The sequence below is a fragment of the Podarcis filfolensis genome, assembly GCF_964270895.1.
Source record: "Podarcis filfolensis genome assembly, chromosome: 1".
Classification (NCBI taxonomy): domain Eukaryota; kingdom Metazoa; phylum Chordata; class Lepidosauria; order Squamata; family Lacertidae; genus Podarcis; species Podarcis filfolensis.
This window is the reverse complement of record NC_139604.1, coordinates 118,888,233-118,915,452: the sequence shown is the minus strand read 5'-3', so window position 1 is coordinate 118,915,452 and position 27,220 is coordinate 118,888,233. Positions and strand designations below refer to the sequence as shown.

Sequence of the window (27,220 nt, the reverse complement as noted above, 5' to 3'; positions counted from 1 at the left end):
TGTGGGGTATTTAATGTTTAGACCATCAATAACAAGTATACAATGTTAAATGAAAACAAGAAATGGTAGGGTTAAGATTCCACAGAAACAGTGAGTGCTTTTTCAAGTTGAGACGATATGAAGAATGCCATCTTACATTTTAAAAAGCAACAATAGCCATGCTGGTCCATAAGTAAAAGTGGTCAATACCTTTATTAGGATCAACAAAAATGTCACAAAATAGTGGCATGGTTTCATGTTCACCAGAACGCTTAGAATCAGGTAGAATTTCCACTAAATTCACGCTCCATTTTTCTCAGTAATCTTTGCAACCACAGCTTTAATTCAAATGCATTTTTAAAAACTTATTTCCAATTTATTTATACAGTGGGACGCGGGTGGCACTGTGGGTTAAACCACAGAGCCTAGGACTTGCCGATTTGCGGTTCGAATCCCTGTGACGGAGTGAGCTCCCGTTGCTCAGTCCCAGCTCCTGCCAACCTAGCAGTTCGAAAGCACATCAAAGTGCAAGTAGATAAATAGGTACCGCTCTGGCAGGAAGGTAAACGGCGTTTCCGTGCGCTGGTCTGTTTCGCCAGAAGCGGCTTAGTCATGCTGGCCACATGACCCGGAAGCTGTACGCCAGCTCCCTCGGCCCATAGAGCGAGATGAGTGTCGGAATCAAGCCTTCAGTCAGAGGAATTGGCCACTCTCCAGGTGCCCGGCTTGGATTCCTTGTTGATCTCCCCCGTCAGCGACTCCTGGCAAGACAAGGCGAGATCCCGGCAATCCTCCTCAAACGTGAGAAGAACACACCATTCCTCCCCCATCCCCACGGAGGGGAGAGAGACAGACAGAAATGTATTTACATGCCTTTATTTCTGTCTTTCAGCAGTGCAGAGGAAACATGTCTGCACCCTCTCACATCAGCAGCCACAGCAGAGAGAGAATAACTCCACCCATGTACTTCCAGTACAGGGTCATGTGACACTCTGAGCTAACATCCGGTGCTCAGTGCACAGAATAGACTGTCCCTTTGTTCCCACGGTACAGTCCCAAAACATCAACATCCTGTTTGGCTTTCCAGCCATCTGGAGAACTCAGCCAGCATTGCTCCTTTTTCGTAACATCCTCCCCCAAAAGAATCAATGCGTGTTGCGGCAAGCAAAGCGTGATCCAGAGAAGAAAACAAACAGTTGTTATACACATAACACTCCCCTGTTGTTTCAGTTCCACCCTTGGAACTACCCGCCACTGGTTTCCCCAGTGTACCTCTCTGGTTGTCTGGCTTCCAAGGAATGAGTGCATCTGCATTACCTTGGCTAGCAACTCTCTGTTGTGTCTTTGTCTCTGACTTAGACACAGCTCCAACCTGTGCTCGGTTGTGTCCAACAGCAACACATGCAACAGCTAAGTTAGCAAACTCTTCTGAGTACCTTTTCGGTGGTTTACCCTTTGTGACTCTCTCAGACCTGCGTAAGAGGTGCTGATCCTCTCTGCTCACTGGTTCAGTCCCAGGACACTTAGGAGAACCAGTTCCAATAGTAAACAGTGGCTCATCCTTCACCTGTGAAGGTCTATCCATTGTGTGAGATTTCCTCTCTATGACTGTGACAACTGAGCTCTCTGAGCTATCACTGTCGCTCTCAGTACCACTGTAATCTGTAAAATCATCATCATCATCTGAATCGTCCTCTGTGGGAAATGTGTGTACTATCACTCTCTCCTGTTCAGGAGCACTCTCTAGAAATTTTGTGAGAAACACCTGACCAGATTCAGACAAAATTACTCTGTAGAGACCCTTTTCATATCCCACAAAAATGCCTCTGGCATTCTTTACTCCACCTGGAGCTTCTGTCCTCACATGAGACCCAAAAACCTTGAAATGGGCAACAGAAGGTTTTCTATGGAACAGTTTCTCAAAAGGAGAACTTCCCAACTCTTTTGAAACCTTTCTCACCCACGCATAACAAAACGACATTAGGGACTCCGCCCAGAACTCATGTGGCAGATGTGAACTAAGCAATTGCGCATTCATCCCCTTTTGCAATTCTTTGTTCACCCGTACACAGACACCCCTGTTCCACGCTTCCGCTGAAACAGCAACCTTGTGTCTAATTCCTTTCTTCTGCAGGAACCTCTGGAAATCCTGTAAAAGAAAAATTTGCTTCTCATCTGTCAAAAGACAATCAATGTTAGCATCATGCATATTTTTAACCTTGTCACAAAACTCCTGAAACCTTTCCAAGGCTTCCTGTGGCCTCTGTAACACATAAATCCAGACAAAGTTAGAGAAATGATCCACACACACAAGATAAAATCTTGCTTTGCCTCTAGATGGTTCTAGAGGACCAATCACATCAGCATACACCCGCTGAAATGCTCTGTCGACCCTGGCCATCTTCTCGGTGCTCCTTTTGGTCACCCCTGCGAGAGAAATCAAGTTAGACTCAGAATTACATTCCATGTAATCACTTTGCTCAAAAGTCAACAAATACAGTCCATCTTTCTCTCTGGCAGAAAGATACAACTCTCCATCTTTGAAGATCTTGCAGCTCTCAGCATCATAGGACAGTTTCAGTCCTTTCTTTGCAATCTGCGAAACGCTCAGCAGATTGAACTTCAATTCAGGAACCAAGTAAACATTATTTATAGTCAGGTTCAGACTCTTAAGATACACAGTCCCTATCCCGGTCGCTTCCAGCTCCTGACCGTTGGCTTGTTTCACAGCGAAGCTTTGCTTCTTAAACGTTGAAAAGAGCCCTTTGTGTGGAGACATATGAAAATTACAGCCTGTATCGATTATAAACGAGTTTCCAACATCTGGCGTTGTTCCTTTCGCCATCAGGGCCTTTGCAGGTTTCACCGAAGACTTGGTATGACCTTTGCCTGCTGCCTCAGGCTTTGCTGAGCGGCCCTTAGCTCCTTTCGGCTGGCGTGGCTTCTTGCAGTTCCGCTGAAGATGCCCAGCCTGTCCACAATCATAACATTGGACAACGTTCAAAGCTACAGCAGTCTCTCCAGTAGCAACATCAGTGGGGGAATTAGAACTCCGTTCTTCCCTCCCCCTGTCCTTCACCTCCAGAGCAGCAAGGCGGTCGTGTTCATTCCAAACAACGGCACACACCCTCTCCGCGGTCAAATCTTGCGCCGGAAGGGAACCAAGCTGACTGGCAACGGTTTTGTAAGTCCGATTTAGGCTGTTTATCATCATGAAGCAGAACACTTCCTCCTGTAGACGGAAATTGCGTTCCACCATCTGTTGGCGCAGATATTTCATTTCCGTCAGGTGCGCTTGAACATCTCCATCAGGCGCAAGCCTCAGATTGGTCAGCTTCTCAAAATACAGCAACGCTGAAGAACCAGCATCCCTCTGATGTGTTCTACGCAGCGTTTCCCAAATCTCTTGCGCGTATTCCAAATCCTGAATATGCACAAGTTGATCATCCGAGACACACAGAATTATAGCCGTCCTGGCCTTCACATTCTGTGATTCCCAACCTCGGGTTGGTGCTTGAGGGATGGGGTTCTCAATCACCCCATAAATCCTCTGATTCTGCAGCAAGGCCTTCATCTTTACAGACCAAGATGAATAATTGTCATTAGTCAGTGGAGGCGGGTAAGGCAAGCCTCCCCCCTTCTTGGCATCCATTTTGAATCCAAGTCTCAGCTCTCACTCTCGAGCCTGTAAAATCCAAAAGTCTCTTCTGGGCTGTTTACTGCCTTTCTGGCAGGCAATCTGCAAGCTGTCTCAAAGTTCTTGCAAAGAAGCGAAGACAAAACAACTTTCGCTTTCCCAGGCTCTCACTGAGCCAGCCCCACGTGTCAGTAACTCTCCAAGCCTACTGACGGTCGTTGCCTAGCAACTGCGCATACCTTTCTTCTTTATCTACCACAAGAATTCCTGGTATGCAAGCCTTTGCTCTCAGAGCTGTTTTTCCAAACGCAGCTCCTGTGAACCAGAGAATTAATCAATCTGCGTTCACACTTTCAGCCCGAAATTCAGCATACCTTTTTTGGGCTCCGATGCTTGGAAAACACCCCCTCTCGGTGTCCAGCCGTCTGTTCAGCTTCTGGCTGCAATGCAGACGTTATCTTCTTTCCTTGGTGCAGAGGATGGCACACGATCCATCAACCTCTCACCTCTCATGCTGATTCCCATGGATCAGATAACCAGCGGCGTCTGCTACCAGTTGTCGGAATCAAGCCTTCAGTCAGAGGAATTGGCCACTCTCCAGGTGCCCGGCTTGGATTCCTTGTTGATCTCCCCCGTCAGCGACTCCCGGCAAGACAAGGCGAGATCCCGGCGATCCTCCTCAAACGTGAGAAGAACACACCATTCCTCCCCCATCCCCAGGGAGGGGAGAGAGACAGACAGAAATGTATTTACATGCCTTTATTTCTGTCTTTCCAGCAGTACAGAGAAAACGTGTCTGCACTCTCTTAACACCAACAGCAGAGAGTGAATAACTCCTCCCATGTACTTACAGTACAGGGTCATGTGACACTCTGAGCTAACATCCGGTGCTCAGTGCACAGAATAGACTGTCCCTTTGTTCCCACGGTACAGTCCCAAAACATCAACATCCTGTTTGGCTTTCCAGCCATCTGGAGCACTCAGCCAGCATTGCTCCTTTTTCGTAACAATGAGTGCCGCAACCCCAGAGTCAGTCACGACTGGATCTAATGGTCAGGGGACCCTTTACCTTTACCTTTACCTCTGGTTGCGAACTTAATTCGTTCTGGAGGTCCGTTCTTAACCTGAAACCATTCTTAACCTGAGGTACCACTTTAGCTAATGGGACCTCCCGCTGCCACCGCGCTGCCGCTGCATAATTCTGTTCTCATCCTGAGGTAAAGTTCTTAACCCGAGGTACTACTTCCGGGTTAGTGGAGTCTGCAACCCGAACTGTTTGTAACCCAAGGTGTTTGTAACCCGAGGTACCACTGTACACTGCTTTTCACCACAAATGGTCACAAAGTGGTTTTCCACTACCAACAATAAAAGTATCAATCCATCAAAATAACACAAGTGTTCAAAACAAAAATCACAGGTTAAAAACACATTCAGTAAGTCGACATGGGACAACTTGCTAAAAACACCCACTGAAAATAAAAAAGGTCTTCCTTGAGTGCTGAAGGAGGAGGAAGCTTGTCTGATCTCAGCTTAGGATGCAGGGCCACAGAATTGGGCCCACAACACTGACTGCACACTGGATACAAGCTGTGCATCTGAGCCATGGGAAACCACTAACAGAGACTGTCCTGAAAATCTCAGAGATGGGGAAAGAGATATAAGGTATTAAGGAATCCAGCTGGCACTGTAAAGAAAGAATTCAGAGTGTACTTAGAGCGTGTTCCTGGTCCTTCCTTTCTGAAGTTGAATTGTTAGGCATCACATGACATCAGACGGTCAACAAGTACCCACCCACCTGTCAGAAGTGCAGAGAGTACCTTGGTTCTCAAACTTAATCCGTTCTGGAAGTCCATTCCAAAACCAAAGCATTCCAAAACCAAGGTTCGTTTTACCATAGAAAGTAATGCAAAATGGATTAATCTGTTCCAGACAAGCCCTAAAACAGCAATTTAACATGAATTTAACTAACGAGACCACTGATCCATAAAATGAAAGCAATAATCAACGTACTGTACTATAAAATAAATAAGACAGTATTGTAGATGATAGAAATAATTTTTTTTTCTTACCTGCACCGATGATAGTTATTGTTTGGATTGGAGGGGGGGGCGCTTTTTATCCATTTCCGCAGTCATACAATCAATCAGTCAGTAGGTGAACTGGGTTCCACACGGTCACAAAAACAAATCAATCGAAAAAGCCTCAAAAACAAAAGCACCAAACTTTATCCATTCTGGAAGTCCATTTGACTTCCAAAATGTTCAAAAACCAAGGTGCAGCTTCTGATTGGTGCAGGCGCCCCGGAAACAATACCTGGCTTCCCAAAAACATTTGAAAACCAGAACACTTCCAGCTTTTCGGCATTTGGGAACCAAGGCGTTTGAGAACCAAGGTACCACTGTACTGGATTGGGGCTGCCGGTTGCATGCTGATTTCAGGTTTAACTCTGTATTGTGGTCCAGGAGGATTCCAAGGCAAGTGTTCTCTTACCCCGTGTGTCCAGAGAATATATAGCTATATTTGAGCACTAATTTGAGCAAGGGGGGGGGAGTCTTGCTGCTCTCAGTAGGTGGTGGCAGTCAGTATTAGCTGGTAAGCTTCCCTTATTGACCACCTGGGGAGAAGGGCTTGTGAAGGGACCCCATGAAGGTCACACAGAGTCACTTGGAAGGACAGGATGAAGATGCAATAAAATTAAACACACCAAGCTCACTATTCTATTTTGGTTTTGTTCGCTTATAACAGATGGAGGCTAAAGTGGTGATGGCCAAGTTCCTGCAGCGGTTTGAATTCCAGCTGGTCCCGCCTCAGAGCTTTAAGATTCAGGACACAGGAACACTGATGCCATCGGATGGTGTGGTGTGTCGGCTGAAGCCACGCCGTCAGATGGGCGGGGATGGAAATACTTATTAGAACGTGTTTAAAAGTGCACTTTATACATGGAGAGAATAATTGGGCGCACTCTTCCCACCTTGGATCAAATCTAAGCTTCCAGGTGTCATAAGAAAGCTGCAGAGATAGTGCAGGATAGTGTGCACCCCGGAAATGATCTCTTTCAGCTTCTGCCTTCTGGAAGAAGGTACAGGGTTATTAAGACTAGGACTAGCCACCTGAGAAACAGTTTCTATCCAAATGCGATTTTGGTTTTAAACGCAGTGTAAGGAGTCTCTATGGGACTGTATTGTATTTTTAAAGGGGGGTATCAGAGTTTTTAGGGGGCTAAACAGGCTGGGATAGCTGGGATAGCAGGCTTGTTGGTTTTGAATGTCTGATGTAGATTTTTTCAATTCCGTTGTTCTGTATGGGACAATGACAATAAAGATTATCGTATCGTATCGAGAACAGACATCCCCCCAACCCCTGTGGGTCAGGCTGCCCTCCAGTCATTCACAAGATGCTTTTATGTAAAGCAGTATCATTGGTTCACATGGTTTGAAATCAGAGGTGTGGGGCTTTGCGAGTGCCGCCAATCAGTTGCTCTGGTGCTTGCCAAGAGCACAAAGCTTTGTAGATGCCAATGATCTGCTTGAACCCCCTCATCTCTAAAACTCTAACAAAACAGTGTAAGACACCACAATAACTACTGTATTGCAGAGCACTTTACAAGCTGCAGCCAGCTTCCTAGTCATTTTTGCACTTTTTTGTATTCATATAAAATTAGCCGAGAGCACTTTTTCAGTTGATGGGTAGTGGTGGCTTTCCTTTGGCCGCAGATCACCTTCTGCTGTAAACTTTTCAAAGCTTAGCAACTGTGTGAAAAGCAGAAGGTGGCAACTTCAGAGGTATTCGCTCCTGCGTGAAAACGAGGAATGCTTCTGAGGGGATGGCGCTAGCGTGTTATCATACAAAAACAAAGAATGCATACTTCTTTTCCTGTAGGACTAGGGGTGGGATTGTTGGGTGATAACTCCGAGGCCTGCCCGCCTCGGTGCCTCCCCGCAAGGCAGGGTTGCCTGCGATTCTTCACACCGGTCTCCTGTCATGCTGATGTGGCCCATATCCAAAGACATGAGGACATGATGAGCAGAGTTCAAAACTCCTCAGCTGTGAGGAGTAACATCTAAGCCTAATGTATTGCAAATTAAATCAAACCGAACAGAAGAAAGAAAACATGGCCCCTCTCTCTGTCTTTATTCCCCGGAGGTAAAGGGAAAGGGACCCCTGACCACTAGGTCCAGTCGTGGCCGACTCTGGGGTTGCGGCGCTCATCTCGCTTTATTGGGCGTGGGAGCCGGCGTACAGCTTCCGGGTCATGTGGCCAGCATGACTAAGCCGCTTCTGGCAAACCAGAGCAGCGCACAGAAACACCATTTACCGTCCCACTGGAGCAGTACCTATTTATCGACTTGCACTTTTGACGTGCTTTCGAACTGCTAGGTGGGCAGGAGCAGGGACCGAGCAACGGGAGCTCACCCCGTCATGGGGATTCGAACCACCGACCTTCTGATCGGCAAGTCCTAGGCTCTGTGGTTTAACCCACAGCGCCACCCACGTCCCTTCTTCCTTGGAGAGAGAACTGCAAAAGCAAAAGCAATACAGAGCGGAAACAGCGTATCTCAATTTCCTCTCACAAGACTCCCAAAATCAGTGCTGGAATGTAAACACACATGTGACATGTAACAATCCCACACACATACCTGCAGCTCGGGAGGAATGGAATTCTCAGCATGGATTCCCCTAACAAGCTCCATCAGAAGCCCTTCACAAGGACATGCACTTAAGAAATGGGTGTCCCCAATTTGGTTCTGCAGGTGTCTGGGGCGAACCCCAAGAATAGGGAGGAGTGGGGGAGCACACCATGTGCCAAGCTGAAATGCTTGCACAGATGGAGCGTTGCACAGATGGCGCAAGCGTTTGATTTCCTCCGTTTTTTCTCCTATGCAAAATTTAACCGGTTAACCAACCCCCATCCACGTGATTTGGTGATTCTGGTTTGTTAAATGGGACACTGTAACCAGGTTTTACAATATCCATCTGTTTCCCATCTGAGAAAAGGGAGCAAGCAGTGAGACCAAGCCACTAGCGGACTAGTCCTTTCCCATTAAATCAGGGATGGACACCCTTTGGCTCTCCTGATTCTTGTTAGACTTCAGGCTCCCATCATCCCTGCCTACTGGCCATGCCAGCCGGGGCTGATGGCAGTCGGAGTCCACAACAACATCTGGAGGAGCTCAGGCTAGCCACAAATGCACTAAAAAAGTCTGGAAACTTTCCTTGCAGCCTGTGAGTCTCCCTAACACTGAGAGAAATTGTTTCTACTACTGAATACAGTGGACCAGTGTGATTATGCCAATGTGTTTTGCATATATACGGCCTATACAGCCTAGGACCCTCGTACCTACAGGACTGCCTCTCCTAGTATGCCCCACGGAGGACCTTACGGTCTTCAAACAAAAACATCTTGGAGGTCCCGGGCCACAGGGAGGTCAGGCTGGCCTCAACCAGGGCTTTTTCAGCTTGCCCCCGATCTGGTGGAACGCTCTGTCACAAGAGACTAGGGCCCTGCGGGACTTGACATCTTTCCGCAGGGCCTGCAAGACAGAGCTGTTCCACCAGGCCTTTGGCCAGGGCACAGCCTGACCCCCTCCTTGGTAATCCTCATAGAACTCTAGCCCAATGGTTGCCATTAATTTGATTCTGAATTGATTTTAGAATGATTTGATTTTAGAATGTATTTTAATTAATTGATTGTGATTTTATGTAAACTTTTAGTGTTGTTAGCAGCTCTGAGCCCTGCTTCGGCTAGGGAGGGCAGGATATAAATAAATTTTTATTATTATATCTTGTTCTACTTTGCTTCCAAGAAAATACCACTGTCCTGCAATCTCTTGGCACTACTTTCTATTCCCAGATGGACAGTTGAGGGCTCGGCCATGCTTCTTCCATGCAATTCTAAAACATAGACATGCTTTTACCCTTGCAAGATTGAATATACTGCCTTTGGCTGTACTTGAGGGACGATTCCAACAAATCCCACATGAAAAACGCTTCTGTCCCTGTGGGAGATGGCAGTACCAAATCAGTGGCGCATGCTTGTCTGGCTTGCACTCTTTATAAAGACTTGAGGAGTGAGGTTATCACCTCTCTTTTAATGTCCATTCCAGGTCGCCCAACCACTGCCACAGTGTCCTTTCTCTTGGCAGATCAAGATGAGCAGGTGACAACAAAGTTTGCAAGGTTTTTAGCCGGGGCAATTAGAATAAGATCCACTATTTGACTAAAAATGCACTAAAATCCACTATTTGACTAAAAATGATCCAAAAATGATCTAAAAAAGATCCACTATTTGACCCTAAAATGTATTTTATATAATTGACTTTTTATCTTTATTCTTTGTATGTTGTATTGTTGTTTTACTGCTATGGCCGGTGGCTGATGCAAATAAAAATTCATTCATTCCGTGCTTAGGAAGCATGGAATGGAGTGGTTTTCTGTTTCATCTATGCTTTCTAGACAGAGGTCTGAGAAATTTCCTCCTTGCCCCCACTCCTTTGCAAGGGGAAAAAAGCCACTCTTTAGTGATAGATTGGAACAAATGGCAATCGGGGGGGGGGGGGGGGGAATCTGTGCTGAGCTGGGATAGCTCAGGCAGTAGAACACAAGACTCTGAATCTCAGGGTTGTGGGTTTGAGCCCCATGTTGGCCAAAATATTCCTACACTGCAGGGGGTTGGACTAGATGACCTTCATGGTCCCTAACAACTCTATGATTTTCTGATTCAAATTGCTGTTTGCCGTAATGGAGTTTTAAAGGGTGTTTTCTCTGAGGGGCGGAGGGAAGCAGCAGGACGATAAGAAGTGTGGATGAACCCCAAATATTTGAACCGAGTCACTCATTCAGTTCAGAAGCAGCGTGGGTTGCATTGAATTGTATATTGAACTTAGTATAATAAATGATTCTTAGTATAATAAAAGTCTAAATGAGGCTGTGTACCTCATTTTTGGGCTTAGCAGATTTTTGGGCTTAGCAGATTTAAGCGGACTAAAAAAGATAGCGCTGGGTTCGAAAGATGTAGAATCTATGGAAACATAAATAAAGAACTTTGCAAGGTTTTCAACAAATTGTATTCAAATGGTTTGAAAAGGTTTCAGTGCTTCAAGAAGAGTGCAGAGAGCAAGAGATGGTGTAATTCGGTTTTGGCGATTGCGTAAATGGTATAAAAAGGAAATGGAGACTCAAAGTTAGGCTTTCAAGAGAAAGGCAGCCACGGAAATGCAGTGAAAACAGAGATTGCGCAAGTTGATTTGAAAGAACTGATGTGCAAATGTTGAAAAGAAATAAGCAGTGTAATTTGAGTTGAGGAAAGAGTGAGACTGAGGAAGTGGAGCTGAAAAGAATAAAGATTTTAAAAAAGGATCTGAAAGAAGTGGTGGATTTAAAAGAAGGGAAACTGAAAGGAGATTTGATAAGTAGTTGAAATTATATGAAATGGAGAAAAATACTGATATAAGCTGAGAAAGCACTCAATATACTGGGCTGGATCCAGAGACTTTTGCTCAAAGAACTTCCTACTCAGAAGAACAACATATCCTGCCAAAATGTGAAATCTGTGAAAAACTTTAAACATGAAACTTTTTTGGTAGTCTAATGTTAGGTCAGGGGACGCGGGTGGCGCCGCGGGTTAAACCACAGAGCCTAGGACTTGCCGATCAGAAGGTCGGTGGTTCGAATCCCCATGACGGGGTGAGTGCCTGTTGCTCGGTCCCTGCTCCTGCCAACCTAGCAGTTCCAAAGCACGTCAAAGTGCAAGTAGATAAATAGGTACCGCTCCGGCGGGAAGGTAAACGGTGTTTCCGTGCACTGCTCTGGTTCGCCAGAAGCGGCTTAGTCCTGCTGGCCACATGACCAGGACGCTGGCTCCCTCGGCCAATAAAGCGAGATGAGCATGGCAACCCCAGAGTCGATCACGACTGGGCCTAATGGTCAGGGGTTCCTTTACCTTTACCTTTAATGTTAGGTCACAACTACACCATACCTTTAAAACACATGGCTTCTCCCAAAGCATCCCAGGGACTATAGTTTATCCCTCACAAAACTACAATTCCAGGCACCCTTAACAAACTACAATTCCCAGGATTCTGTGGGGGAAGCTGTGCACCCTAAATGCATGGTATTGCCTGTGACCTGAGCCTTTAATATTATGCAGGAAACTTGGTTAGTTTTTGCAGCAACAGGTTTCCAGAATTGCTTGGCTGATATTAAGCACAGTAATACTGGTTTGCCATCTAGTGGTTGTCTGGATTTATTTTTTTTAGGGTCTCAAAGCAACATGGAAGTATCTCATAGTTTCAGTGAAAATGTTTATAAAGGAACCCTGGAGGAAAAGATGCTGTGAGAAGGAAGGTGGGGTTTGGGCAGACGTTAACAATACTTTTCACATATTTGGTGAGGTGAAACTTCTCACTAAATAAATAAATAAATACAGGAACCTTGAACACACTCATTACAGTGGTACCTCAGGTTAAGAACTTAATTCGTTCTGGAGGTCCGTTCTTAACCTGAAACTGTTCTTTTTTTCTTTCTTTTTTAATAAATTTTTATTGATTTTCCAACATGAATTGAGACACTTCACAACTAACAATACATAGACAAACAAACATGTAAACACGTATAATTTCATAACCTTTTTTTCTTAAACCTTATTTCAACGACTTCCCCATACCTCCCTTTCCTGCATCCCTATTTTAAACTTTTTCAGCAACCCCTAATTTCAATTACTTATGATTCAATTTCTTTGATCCTTTTTCTCTTACCCAATCATTTATCGCTGCAATTCTGTTTTACATTACCCATGACATTTTAGCACTCATTAATTTTACAACAGTTCTTAAGATAAACTTTAAATTTCTTCCAATCTCAGTGGCGTAGCGTGGGGGGTGCAGGGGGGGCCGGCCGCACCGGGCGCAACATCTGGGGGTTAGGGTTAGGGGGCGCAAATCCACGGGTTAGGGGGCGCAAATCCACGGGTTAGGGGGCACAAATTACTTGCCTTGCCCCGGGTGCTGACAACCCACGCTACGCCACTGTCCAATCTTCTTCCACCGTCTCTTCTATCACCTTCGTCTGCCACTCTTCCAGCGTGGGAAGTTCTTGTGTCTTCCAATACTTTGCTAAAAGAACTCTTGCTGCTGTTGTAGCATACATAAAGAACGTCCTATCTTTCCTTGACACCAATTGGCCTACCATGCCCAGGAGAAAGGCCTCTGGTTTCTTATGAAAGGTACACTTAAGGACCTTCTTAATTTCATTATAGATCATTTCCCAGAAGGCCTTGATCCTTGGGCACGTCCACCAAAGGTGGTAGAAAGTACCTTCAGTTTCATTACATTTCCAGCATTTATTATTGGGCGTATGATAGATTTTTGCAAGCTTGACTGGGGTCATGTACCACCTATAAATCATTTTCATAATGTTCTCTCTTAAGGCATTACATGCCGTAAACTTTATACCGGTAGTCCATAACTGTTCCCAGTCAGCAAACATAATGTTATGACCAATGTCTTGTGCCCATTTAATCATAGCTGATTTAACCATCTCATCCTGTGTATTCCATTTCAACAGCAAGTTATACATTCTTGACAAATTCTTAGTATTGGGTTCCAACAATTCTGTTTCTAATTTTGATCTCTCCACCTGAAAGCCAATTTTCCTGTCCTGTTTGAAAACTTCATTTATCTGGTAATAATGAAGCCAGTCTCTTACTTTAAACTTCAATTTCTCATAGCTCTGCAATTTCACTTTTCCCTCCTCTTGTTCTATAATTTCCCAGTATTTTGGCCATTTAGATTCCATATTAAGTTTTTTCACTTCCTTAGCTTCCATTGGTGACAGCCACCTAGGGGTTTTGTTTTCCAACAGATCTTTATACCGAATCCAAACATTATATAGTGCTTTCCTAACAATATGGTTTTTGAAACCTTGGTGAATTTTAACCTTGTCATACCATATATATGCATGCCAACCAAACCTATTATTGAACCCTTCCAAATCCAAAATGTCTGTGTTTTCAAGAAGCAGCCAGTTTTTCAGCCAGCAAAAAGCCGCTGATTCATAATACAATTTTAAGTCCGGCAGGGCAAACCCCCCTCTTTCTTTTGCATCAGTTAATATCTTAAATTTTATTCTGGGCTTTTTGCCCTGCCAGACAAATCTAGATATGTCTTTCTGCCACCTCTTGAAACAGTCCATTTTATCCACAATCTGCAATGTCTGAAACAAAAACAACATTCTCGGCAAAACATTCATCTTAATAACAGCAATTCAGCCTAACAAGGAAAGTCTCAAATTTGACCATATTTCTAAATCTTTCTTAACTTCTGTCCAACATTTCTCATAATTGTCTTTAAATAAGTTCACATTCTTAGATGTCAAATTAATCCCCAGGTATTTCACTTTCTTTGCTACCATTAAACCGGTTTCACTATGAAACCTCTCTCTTTCAGCAACTGTTAGATTTTTCTCCAGTACTTTCGTTTTCTGTTTATTCAGCTTAAAACCTGTTACTTGACCAAATACTTGTATTAGCTCTAAAACTCTTTTCGTACTAGTGTCTGGCTCTTGTAAAGTTAATACTAGGTCATCTGCAAACGCTCTCAGTTTGTATTTTTTAGCTCCGACCTGAATCCCTTTAACCAGCTGGTCCCCTCTGATCATGTTTAATAAAACCTCCAAGACAGATATAAAAAGTAATGGGGATATTGGGCACCCCTGTCGTGTCCCTTTTTCAATAGCAAATTCTTCCGTAACCACAATTAGTTTTGCTTTTTGTTCAGAATAAATTGCACCTATACCATTCTCAAAACCTTGGCCTACCCCCATCCCTTCAAGATTCTTTTTCATAAAGCTCCAAGAGATATTGTCAAAGGCTTTCTCCGCGTCCACAAATATCAATACTGCCTTAGTATTAATATTGGCTTCTAATAATTCCATAATATCTATTATGTTTCTCACATTGTCAGATAAATGTCTTCCTGGAAGAAAGCCCGCCTGGTCTTTTAACCTGAAACTGTTCTTAACCTGAGGTACCACTTTAGCTAATAGGGCCTTCTGCTGCCTCTGCCGCCCAATTTCTGTTCTCATCCTGAAGCAAAGTTCTTAACCCGAGGTACTATTTCTGGGTTAGTGGAGTCTGTAACCTGAAGCGTCTGTAACCTGAGGTACCACTGTATTTATAAAACCAAATCAGGGGTAGCCAACCTAGTACTCGCCAAATGTTGCTGGACTCCAGTTCCCATAGCCAGCGGTCAAGGAGTTGTTGACCAGTAAAATCTGACAGGCACTGTGCTGGTTATCTGTGAGGCAAAGGCTAGTAGAATTTTACAGGAGGGGTGGGGGAGATGATGCTTTCTCTGATCTTTAAAATACATAATTGAGGTCATTAAGGAGTGGGTGCCAGAAGCAAGTCAGCAATAATTCGCACAGCTTCAGTGAATTTAACTCTCTTCAAAGAAAACAAGACAACCCAGGAGACCAGGCCTAGTGAGCACATCATCTCTTCCCAATAGAACTTGCCCCTATGAAGCAGTTGTGGGGGCTGAAGGTCCCTGTCTTCCCACAGCCCCCTAAGGCACCTCCTCCGGTTCCTTCTCAAGCAATCTGAGACTGTGTCATCTTGCCTGTCTCTGCTCAGCCCTCTTCATACCTCTTTGGATTCTAGAAGACCTGGGAAGAGGGAGGCTGGTTGCAGCAGGAGGGGGAGACTCCCTGGCTTCTTCAGCAACTCTGTCTCTTGGCCTCCCTCCTCATTTTCCACTTCTGCCTGTGATTCTGGGCTGCTCTCTGCCCCAGCCTCTTCCTGCTCACTAAACCCTGTGGCCTCATCACATTCTGACATCACCTTCTCCCGGTCTGCTCCCTCTGACCACTCATCGTTGTCCCACCACCATTCCCTGGGCTCTGAGCCATCTTCCTTTGGGAGTTCACCAGCTTGTGCCTCCCACCATTCACCTGCTTCCAGCCAGCCCATAACGTATGAGCAGAAATGGGGCACAGCAGGGCTATTTTTCCAAATGTGTCCCTGTCCCATTGCTCCGAACCAACGAATGGTGTTCAGATTCTGAGGACAAATTAATGACTCCCCTCAAGCCAGAGGCTTCTGATCTGGAGGCATTTAGACACATAATGCCTCAGAGCTGCTTTCAGAAAGAAAGGGAAAGTCATGTTCTGGTCCACCCACCTCAAAAAGAATATTGTCGAGTTGGAAAAAGGTTAAGTAAAGAACCTTTCTGATACTAATTAGTGCAAGGATTTGTTTCAGTTATGTGTGTGCACAGTCTTAAGATTGCAATACTAAATACACAGGACAAAAAAAAGTTCTCTTGAGTGCAGTGCAACTTGCTTCTGAGTAGAAATATATAGAATTGCACTGCAAAGGAAGTGTCCACCTGAATCATAGCCGAAGGGGAGCCATCATTTTGTGACATAGGGGAAATGATCCTTTCAGACACTGCGTATTGGGAGGGGAATTCTACAACCCTGGAAATGGAAAGGAAAATATTTTGATCCTTGCATAAAGCCCCCCCCCCTTTTTTTTGCTTCTCCCAACATTCAACACAGCCGAAAATGGCGCAAACATCATTACCTTTAATCATATTACTTCTGGGTCTATGCAATCCGGGAAATGTGAAGCTTTAGGCCAACCTGGCCTTGACTCGATGTTTTGACGTCCTGGTTTCCTTCTTCCGCATGATGCATTAAAAACATACTGGCCTTGACAGTCCTTAGTCTGGATTTCCTGACGGTTTTCTCAGACTGAGTCATGTCTCGTGGGTTCTTTACCTACTTCCCTGCGACTCGTGGTCTTTCAGTTTTCTAGTTAACAGCGCAATAAAAATGATCGGATGAAAGACTGAATGTGTTTGGGATGCACGGATTCAGGTTTACAAGGGGGGAAGTCAGGCTGCCCCAGATTTGATTACTGTCCCAGCCCAGCTCCCCCGTGCCAAGGGGCTCCCAGGCCTCACAGTGCCACTGCTGCTACATCACTCAATTTAAAAAGCACCAACTTCTAAAACAACCAGAATGTGATGGGCTCAAACACGTTTTTAACTTATTAACAGGTTGCTGGAATTGGGGGGTGCAAAACCTGAAAGGAGAAGAGAACACATCCAGATGGTTTCTTGCACGGTGAGGGCATGACTGTGCTGCTGCAGTAGACACACCTATGAATCAAGGTGTTGCATTACTTGTGAAGTCAGACATCTAAAGGCATCTGAAGGCAGCCCTGTTTAGGGAAGCTTTTGATGTTTAATTGGTTATTGTATTTTAATATTCTGTTGGAAGTCGCCCAGAGTGGCTGGGGAAACCCAGCAAGATGGGCGAGGTATAAATAAATTATTATTATTATTATTATTATTATTATTATTATTAGTCAGGTATATATAGTTATAAAGAGAGCAGCACAGCTGGAAGCCTGCCAAGCAACTTGCTAAACAGCACTGGGCCAGTAAGATATGTGTGGCTATGATCAGTGTTGGATTTACGTATAAGCTAAACAAGCTATAGCTTAGGGCCCCACTCTCTTGGGGGTCCCCAAAAAATGTAAAGGGGGAAAAAACTGGATGTACATTTCCAAAATATAAGATAAAAAACAAATAAAATAAAACCTACATAAAGCAACAGTGTTTTGTTATGTGCAAATGGCTTTAGATACCTATTAGGTCCATAAATTACCATATAGCATCTATTCAGCGACAATTTGTTGTTGACAAAGGACAGCTAGACCCCATAAAGGGCCCCATTACCTTCAGCAGCTTAGGGCCTCATCAAACCTAAATCTGGGGCCCTGGCTATGATTACATACAAACATGCTCAGCAAATGCAATAAACGCCGGATATTGGTGCTGCAATTGCCATTTCTCTTACGTGGAAGCACCTTCAATAGCAGTCACTTTGGAGTAGGCATGATTAAAACTGTTGTCACATTGCGTGCTGTTGCAATCCTGTCTGGTCCATGGGCCAAATTTGGTGCGCTAGGCCTCCCCCATTTTTCTTGTGAGGCTGTTTTTCCCAAAACCACACATTTCCCCCCATAACAGAACTACCTGAGGGAGAGGTGGTCAGGTAGCCGGATTAGCTGCTTGCGCAGCCAGTCCCTGCAGAAAGCAGGATGAATAGGGACCTCCATCTTGCTTGATCACCATCTCCCCTCACCAGTACAGGCCAACCTTTGGCAGTGGGGTGGTAGAACCCACTTGCCAATCACCCAATCACATCATTGTCAGATGACTGACAGGTGGGTGGTCCCGTCCAGCTGTCAAAGTCGGCCCATGGGGCGTGGCCCCAAAAGATCCCTAACTCCTGCTATGCATGTCTACTTAAAAGGTAAGCCCCACTGACTTCAGTGGGCATTATTCTCAGGTAAGTGTGTATAGGACATTGTCCCACCTTTCATTTATATGAAAAGTTTCTCATAGCTGTGGAGATAATCTTTAAATTGCGTAGGCAATGTTTCAAAGGCCAATAATAAGAATTAAACAGACACACACCTTTTTTAAAAATATGTGAGAATTGTAAATATTAAAAGACCATCTCCAGATTTTCTGAATTGCAATTTTGAGAGAGGAAAACAAAAACGCAGAGCAATACAATTTTCTGCATACCAGCTACCTGGAAACATCAGCTGGTGAAGTGTTACCTGTTCATCACAAGCAATGCTATGGCGTCTTGCATATTAGTAAAGGTAAAGGTACCCCTGATCATTAAGTCCAGTCATGGACGACTCTGGGGTTGCGGCGCTCATCTTGCTTTATTGGCCAAGGGAGCTGGCGTACAGCTTCCGGGTCATGTGGCCAGCATGACCAAGCCGCTTCTGTCGAACCAGAGCAGCGCACGGAAACGCCGTTTACCTTCCCACTGGAGCGGTACCTATTTATCTTACTTGTACTTTGACGTGCTTTCGAACTGCTAGGTTGGCAGGAGCAGGGATCGAGCAACGGGAGCTCACCCCGTCGTGGGGATTCAAAATGCTGACCTTCTGATCGGCAAGTCCTAGGCTCTGAGGTTTAACCCACAGCGCCACCCTCGTAAATATGAATTTATCATATTTTTCACCAAAAGGGTAATCCAGACTGAATGCAGAGGAAAAGGTGGACTGGCATTTTGAGGCCAATGGCATTGTGTGGGGAAAAACTTGCATGTCTTAGAAACACCCACCCCCTGATAAACACTAGTCTGAAAGAGATAGGGATATAGTGTCAGATTTTTGTTAGGGAGAGGCAGCCAAAATTGTGAGCTTTTTTTAGGGGGGGGGCAGAGAGCCATCTGTGTTAAGGGTGCCGAGAGCAATTGGGGGAAACCCTTTTCATCTTGCAGAGCTACATTTTGCGGAGTGGTTTTAACGAGCAATCCCTGTTCCCAGAAAATTCTGGGAAATGCGGCTCTCTGTAAGGAACAGAGGTCTCCTAGCAGCACTCAGTCCCCACGATTCTATGCAAGAAGCCACGATGGTTCAAAGTGCTACGACACTGATTTAAACATCTAGTGTGGATGGGGCCCGAAGTCTGGATCTAGCCTTTAGGATTTCTAAACCAAGGTGTGTTAATTACTCATTAAGGGTGTGGGTTTGCTTGTTTATTTGACACGACAAGACTTGGTACCATCCTGTGATTCCACTCTCCCTACTGTTCAGTCTCGAAAACGTCTTCGTGACTACATATGACTCCCGCGTCTTCTTTGTGGGAGCAATTGTGCCTCCCAATGTTTGCGTGGGAGCATTCCAGGAGCGTCTTCTCACGCCCTGTGCACTGGACGTCATCAAGGAGAATGGGAAGCGAGTGACCCTCCCCAAACGCCGCTTTCTTGGTTGCCCTGATCACAAAGGCAAAGCCCAACTGGCGGCACACGACTGCGGCTGCCTTCGAGTTCCACAAGTCATCGCACACGGTGCCCCATTCTCCATTGATAAAAATCTCAACCCTCCCCCGATCTTTCCCCTTCGCGTTGCCGTCCATTATCCGGACTGCACCATTCCGTGGCTCCAGGGGAGCACTGGTGGGCTTCTTCCTCCTCCTCTGGCCTCTTCTTCCACTGGCCCTTCCTCCCTTCCTGGGCTTTGGGGCTCTTGTTCTCGGTGCTGCCGTCGTCATCTGCACTCTGTTCTGGTTTCTCATGAGGGTCAAGAGTTGCTCCAGCCAATCTGGAGTTGTCGCTCGAGGAGGTCCTGCAGTTGCTCTGCTCCTGGTTGGAGCTCTAGTCGTGGCTCTTAGCTTAGGGCGTTGCGTTGGCTTTTTAATTATAAGCTCTAGAGTGCAAAAACAGAGACGTGGGTCAGCATTTTAAAAATGACCCCTGACGACCCTGGGTCCAGAAAGCATCCTCTGCATCACTGCTAGGAACAAGCCAGGAATTGCCTGGAATATTCAGAATCCAGGAGCCTGGACCCCTCCAGAAGATTCAGATCTTCTGAATATTGAAGAAGAAGAGAAGAAGAGTTTGGATTTGATATCCCACTTTATCATTACCCGAAGGAGTCTCAAAGCGGCTAACATTTTCCTTCCCCTTCTTCCCCCACAACAAACACTCTGTGAGGTGAGTGGGGGTGAGAGACTTCATAGAAGTGTGACTAGCCCAAGGTCACCCAGCAGCTGCATGTGGAGGAGCGGGGAAGCGAACCCAGTTCACCAGATTACAAGACTACCGCTCTTAACCACTACACCACACTGGCTCATCCCACATTGAGCGTTCATCCCGATTTTACATGGGTTTGTGCGTACCGTGGTATTTTATGTATTGGGGGGCCACCAGGACAAGACAGTGATACCTCAGGTTAAGAACTTAATTCGTTCCGGAGGTCCGTTCTTAACCTGAAACTGTTCTTAACCTGAAGCACCACTTTAGCTAATGGGGCCTCCTGCTGCTGCTGAGCTGCTGGAGCACGATTTCTGTTCTCATCCTGAAGCAAAGTTCTTAACCCGAGGTACTATTTCTGGGTTAGCGGAGTCTGTAACCTGAAGTGTCTGTAACCTGAAGCGTCTGTAACCCGAGGTACCACTGTATAACACCAGTCCTAAAGGATCTTCACTGGCTCCCAGTACGTTTTCGAGCACAATTCCAAGTGTTGGTGCTGACCTTTAAAGCCTACACCCATTCACAGAAATTGGGTTCTTATTGGATAAAGGCATGGAACAACACTGCGGGAAAGCTGGGGTGGCCTGCAATGGCACAGGGGCAGGGGCCCAACCAGTTCTATGATTCTATGAAGCCTGGAGCCAACTTCTAACGGGGTCGTATTTGCTAGGCTGCAACCTCTCCCCTTTACCGAACAGCCACGCTTGCCGCAATAAAACGCACATGGCTAGCTTAGAAGATGTGGCAACGGCATTATTACGCCAACACCACAAGCAGAAATGCAGGCACATGTTTCTGCGGGCTGGGGTATTTCTCTTTCAAGATTTCATCGTGAACCGGTTCAGTACACTGCCTGCCATCTACCCGCTCTTCAGAAAGCATCTCAAACGCATTGTTCCTTTCCTTTCCTTTTTGCTGTACCCTTCATTACTACTTCAGATTGGCTCGTTACAGCCTGTGGGAGAGCCAGCTTGCCTAATATGCCAGATACTCTCATCCACTGGTGGCTGAAAATATCGAGCATTCAGAGCCTATTCTCTTCCGTAATTGGAATGTGAATAAAGGGAGAAGAGTTGCTAAGGGCAACCCATGACACATTCTGCGCAAGGGGACGGCGACGAACCTTTTCCTTTTCAGTTCTTAATGAGAAAGGCAGCAGGAAGAAGACCTATTTCCTTTTACCATCACAGGTTCCAAAAGCTACTGAGCTGTTTTCTCCCTGCTATTCCCCCCCCCCCCATTCATCAACCTCAAGATCTAAAGAAATAGTTTTCAAAGGGTTTCAGTGTTCATGCCACAGTTGCAAAAAGCCTATGGGAATCTCCTTGATTCAAGCAGCATATTTTTACATGACTTTCAAAACTATTAGAGTGATGTTTCCTCTAAGAGAAAAGACCCACTTCTGCTTCGTACTACAGAATATGTAGACTGAAGAACTTTTTACTGGTCATAACATGGATGAGTATTTTATCCACAAAATGAGAATGTCTGTGCAATTCTTCTATAAATCGCCTTTTTCCCTTGTTGAGACTAGCACCTCACAAGAAGCTTGATGCAGCTTTCAGAGTAAAACTTCCTGTATGTTTTAAATTATGGCTGTAAATTTTTCAGTGGTAATTATATTGTGAATATAAATAAATATAAATATAAGTAAAACATTTTAGTGCAAAGGCATCACTTTTTGCAAATGAAAGAGATTTTGACCTTGGAAGGCTTGCAGTAAATGAAAATGTCAGCAACCCACCCTAGGAAGTTTTGAAAGGACATTCATTGTTTCGTTTGCACTACAAATGCAGAATGAGCAAACAAAATTCAAACACCAGCAAAGAGGGCCAAGGCAGCCAATTTTATTTGTGAGAAAGGAGCTCAACCTGCCATTTTAACAGTCAGTTTTCTTGCATGCAGCCATGCTCGCTTCCTACTTGAAGCTACAAGCTTGAATGAAATAGAATTTATTTTTGTTTTATGTTCTGAACTCTGTATCCAGTTTCTTGGCTTTTGCCTCCGTCAGGCCCCCACCCCTTGAAACCAGAAGCGTTCATTAAAAATTCTGCGAACCAGAACTTTGCCCCTCAGAAATCCCCAGTGTGAATATTCATAAATAAAATATATGCGGCACTCACTTTCCTTTGGAACAAACTTTGTGAGCTTGCCTTTCACTTTCACTGGTAGAGGCTCAACGCGGCATTTCCCAGGCGGTGCTCTCCTGACAAAAATAGGAAACAAAAAAAAGATTATTATAATGAAGCCTAGCAATCCTCCCTCTCATCCCCCAGTGAAATGTTAATGGTTGTGAGAAGAATAAAGACTACAGAACAAAAATTGAAGCACTGCGACTTGAGTTTTCTCCTTCATATCAGAGAATAAACATTTCTGAGCCAAAACGCACTGTGCCTTACCGTGACGTGTCAACCATTTTGTAAACTACACCATTGGGAGCGGTGGCACTCGGGACTCCGGTTGACATGAAATAAAGTTCTCCTTCATGAGAAAACAAAAACAAAAGAAGAAGGCATGAATCTTTCACATGTATTCTGGGGGCTCCACCAAGTGCTTTACTATCACAAAGCTAAGTAGCACAATGAAGTTTGTCAGCAGCAAACTCCAAAACCAATGATTGGGGAATTCTTATGCATTCTCCAGATCGTCAATTCGATTTAAGTAAATGAAGACTTGTGGTGTGATCTGGGAACTAGAGACCTTTTCAGTGGTGGCCTCATATCTGTGGAATTCTGTCCCAAGGGAGGGAAGTGTGAGACCTGCCCCCCTGCTCCACTTTACTGGATTTTTTTAACCAATTCAGTTCAGCATAGCAAGGGAGTTCCCCTTCATGTATGTTGAAACTACTACCTTATTTTCAGATAGCCTTGTTTTGCTTCCAGGTATAGGTAAAGGTAAAGGGACCCCTGACCATTAGGTCCAGTCGTTGACGACTTTGGGGTTGCAGCACTCATCTCGCTTTACTGGCCAAGGGAGCCGGCGTACAGCTTCCGGGTCATGTGGCCAGCATGACTAAGCCGCTTCTGGTGAACCGGAGCAGCGCACGGAAACGCCATTTACCTTCCCGCTGAAGCAGTACCTATTTATCTACTTGCACTTTGACGTGCTTTCGAACTGCTAGGTTGGCAGGAGCAGGGACTGAGCAATGGGAGCTCACCCTGTCATGGGGATTCAAACCGTCATCCTTCTGATTGGCAAGGCACCCACGTCCCGTTGTTTTGCTTCCAACCTGATACCAAACGGGTGGTTTCATGTCTATTATTGTATCGCTTACCTCATACAGCTCCTAAGCTCCAACTCTCTACCTTAAGATGCTCATTCCTTAAAACGAAATCCATTTATTGGCTATTTCAGTGCTATCCCCTTTTTAAAAATGAATGGTCCATCTAGTTGTTCTCCATCATCTCTGTTTAGAGCCAGTGCCATCTATTTAAGTGTCCAGAACCACCACCAGCCCTCAGTATAGCTCAGGGATCTTGGCAAAGAGTCACAATTGCAGACGTCAAGAAACTTCGGTTTACAGTTGCTGGGAGCCAAAACTCGTAAACTGCAAAATTGTGGATGCTGCTGCTTAGCAACAATGCTCAACACTGATGGGGTGACGCTTTTGCCTGCATGTGCTATGGACTGTAAAATGAATTTTCTCTTATAAACCCGTCTCGAGCGAATCATGCTGCAGATCTAATCAACAGAACTGCCCAAGGGAGCGTCACTATCTCAAAGGTCCTTCCTCTCGTCCCTGAAGCCTCCAAATCCACGGACCAAGGAATCATCCATATAACTGAGCACCCTCGGTTTTATTTGTCATATAGAAACTCTGAGGGTGGCTATTATCATTAGTTTCCAATTTCGACAACTGAAAGCTTATCTTTTTCAAGAGTTAGCCTTAACCAATGGAACTGATTGAGGGTTGATTTGGGATCACGCTTCTTCATGAAATGCACGAGTAATTTATGGAATTCATTATTGCAAGATGTGCTGATAGACTTTTTTTAAAAAGAAAAGAAAAAGAAAACCCACAATGATTAGATAGATTCATGGAGAATAGAAACAGGCGCTAGCTAGGATGAGCCGAAATGGAACTTTCATGACTTAGGGCATCCCAGGGGCCAAAGGACAGGGAAGTTCTTCCCCTCCAACTGCAGAAAGGGAGGCAGAGGGAGAGATCCAGAGATACAAGCAACCCTGTTGTGGGGTAGAGAAACCTCTGCTGCCATTACCACTTCACTGTCACTGATACAATGGAAAAAAATATGTCATCTCGGGGTGGGTGGAAAACCTGCAAAAAGAACTGTAGAAGAAAACACCATCCAAATGAGGAGGATGGAGGAGAAACACAGACACCTGACTTGGCATAGCACATCTGACACGGCAGAAGCTCTCCAGGGGTATGAGAAGGAGCCTTTCCAAGCCTTACCTGGAGAATGACAGGTAAGGACTGAACCTGGGCAAGGCATGTGCTCTGCAACTCAGCTGTGGTCCCTGCCCAAATCATAATGTTGTGTTGCCAAACTGTCTTAGCAGTGAATACGTTTTCCAGGGGAAAGGCGGTGGAGTGGGGGGAATAAAAGCTTGACGGATCAATGGCACAGAGTTGCAGCGGACCTAAGGTGGGCTGAGGAAGAAGGCTTTGGAGCAAAGAATCTGGCAACCGAGGAATGAAGAATTACGTTTGTCAAAGAGAAGAAGAAGAGTTTGGATTTGATATCCCGCTTTATCACTACCCAAAGGAGTCTCAAAGTGGCTAACAATCTCCTTTCCCTTCCTCCCCCACAACAAACACTCGGTGAGGTGAGTGGGGCTGAGAGACTTCAAAGAAGTGTGACTGGCCCAAGGTCACCCGGCAGCTGCATGTGGAGGAGTGGAGACGCGAACCCGGTTCCCCAGATTACGAGACTACCGCTCTTAACCACTACATCACACTGGCTCTCTGAGAGGGTTAGCCACACATGATGTTTAGAAATTTAGTGCTTACCGGCCTCGTCTTCAGCAAAAGAGATGATATACTGATAGTAGTTATTGATAAGTCCAGGAAACATGCAGGTTTGACCTGTTCCCATGCATATTTCATTGTACTGCCAATCCCCAGTTGCTCGATTCTCTCTCAAGGACATGAGGCGCCTGTAAGGCAAAAAGCAAATGAGGAGCCCGGGGTGGGGCAGGTGCTTATTAACTTGCATAAAACAATTTGAGAGAGAACTTTGTTTACACCTGCTCCAATCAAGATGATTAAATGTGTTTCCTCCCTCTCTCCAGAACACTGGGTGCCTTCAACAGCAAATGGGAACTGAAGATGCACATAAGGACTGCCTGCATTTTTGGCACAGCTGAAGTGCACTCCTGAGCCAAATTAATTTGCAGCTCTGACCGCGAGTGATGAACATCATTTACATATTGAACAGGGGAGGTGTCAAGCTATAGCTGAAGGTCAGTCTTTGTTCTACAAGGATAAGAACATAACAAATTTTTTACCTCTTAAATTGTCTCCTTATTTCCAGTACCTAAACCCTATTGCCATCTTAATCATGAGGACTAGATACCTTTTTTTTTTAAAGAGGCAAAGGTGGGATTCCTTGGAGCACATAAGGCATGGGAACTTGCACATGAAACCCATGGAATATATATTGCTAACTCCAGTTAAACATTGGCATATAACTGGTCTATTAAAGTCAGGACACTCGTGAGCTTTAAAACCATGAAGGCTAGAAAGGCCACCTGTAATTGGAAACAAAGTATTAAGCACTGAGAATATATCAATCTGTCAAACACTATTTTAACTAAAGACAATTTTTTGAAAACGTTTATGGCAGGGCAAAATATTCAGATTCCTCTGGACTTAAGTTAAATATAAATCTGACTGCATGCAAAGCATGTTTACACATAGAACAGCAACATTAACCCCTAATCCTATTGTTACCTTCATAGACCTGAACATTCGTACGAATATAAAGAAATAGGCTAATGGGATACACGAGTCAGTTATGATAACGTATTAGTGGCTGAACGCTAAGCAAACATTGGCAGACTGTTCAGTGTTTACAGCGCGATAGGTTTTTGCATCTCATACTTGAAAATTCTGAGAGGGGGAATTTCATTCAGTATGCATTTAAAGCCACAAGATATATATAATTGGCGCTTTCTGAAACAATAATGTAAAGCAAAAACAGAGTTATCCTTCAAAGTTCATGCTGATCTGAATTTCCAAATGCACTTCTCCAGCCAACAATGTTTACAAAAAAAATGCACATATTAAGGGAAAGTGTGCATTAAAATGTGCTTATTAGGAGAATTTCACATTAAATGCGGATGGATTTTCATAAGGATGTTCTTTAAAAAATATAAGTAAAATCAAATTGCAGCAAAATGTAGAGAACTGAATTTAAGATGGGGGTAAAATGAGGAAACTGGGAGATATGAAATTAACAAATCCTCTCATCCCCGATTCCAGCTGGAGTTGTTTGTTGCTCACCTAATGGCCGCTCTGCCTGTCACTTACCCGCTCATAAAATCTCCAAATATGTACACCCCATTCAAGTTAGGAGACTCACAACCCCGATAGACATAGCCTCCTGTCACCGACTTCCCCATTTTGTGCGGATAAGCATATATGGGGAAAACATCATCTGCAGAGTGGGGAAAAGAGAATTATCATGCCTGGAGGATGCAAATCAGCCATTGTATAATCATTCATATATCACGCTTCATTGATGGCTAGAAAGCGTCATACTGAATTCTGTTTTTTATTCTATAGCCTGCTTTGTTTTAAACCCCCATAGAGTAGAAACAGTGTTAGAAACTGAGATGTGAAAGCTGGGAGCTAAATGGCACCTTAACTTAGGTTATGGGCACAACAATGGAATATCTAGGCTCACTTTTTAAATATAACAAGAATACAAAGCTGAAAAGGAAGGAACTGCAGCTAAAATATTATGTTCATTTTTCACATGGACTAGTCCTTCCCCTGTCTACCTTCCTAATATTCTTAAGAGGGTCTCTTCTCCAGTCTTCAGAAAGTAGCTGGAAGTGGGGAGGCAGAAA

The 27,220-nt window shown here is 44.7% G+C and overlaps 2 protein-coding genes across 4 annotated transcripts in view; one reads left to right on the top strand and one right to left on the bottom strand.

Moving 5' to 3' along the window:
• Nucleotides 1–17,177, top strand: part of LOC310763573 (cholesterol 24-hydroxylase-like) — a 49,083-nt gene extending 31,906 nt beyond the window's left edge. The window contains exons 15-16 of one of the 3 annotated variants that reach the window (XR_014548665.1): nt 16,675–16,802; nt 16,986–17,177. Coding sequence is in view for 2 of the 3 variants with exons in the window: in XM_083616084.1 (XP_083472210.1) it covers nt 6,362–6,529 (168 nt within the window). In the remaining variant the exon portion in view is untranslated. Of the gene's footprint in view, nt 1–6,361; nt 6,547–6,992; nt 7,727–16,674; nt 16,803–16,985 lie in introns of those variants that run through there. The other 2 variants (XM_083616084.1, XM_083616085.1) reach the window with 2 other exon arrangements.
• Nucleotides 17,178–19,164: 1,987 nt separating this feature from the next.
• The window catches only part of HHIPL1 (HHIP like 1), a 32,937-nt gene continuing 24,881 nt past the window's right edge, over nt 19,165–27,220 (bottom strand). Inside the window, exons 5-9 of the mRNA XM_083612643.1 lie at nt 26,679–26,805; nt 25,158–25,303; nt 22,582–22,663; nt 22,306–22,388; nt 19,165–19,856 (exon numbers count right to left, since the gene is read on the bottom strand). Coding sequence (XP_083468769.1) covers nt 19,234–19,856; nt 22,306–22,388; nt 22,582–22,663; nt 25,158–25,303; nt 26,679–26,805 — 1,061 coding nt within the window. The 3' untranslated portion in view covers nt 19,165–19,233. The remainder of the gene's footprint in view (nt 19,857–22,305; nt 22,389–22,581; nt 22,664–25,157; nt 25,304–26,678; nt 26,806–27,220) is intronic.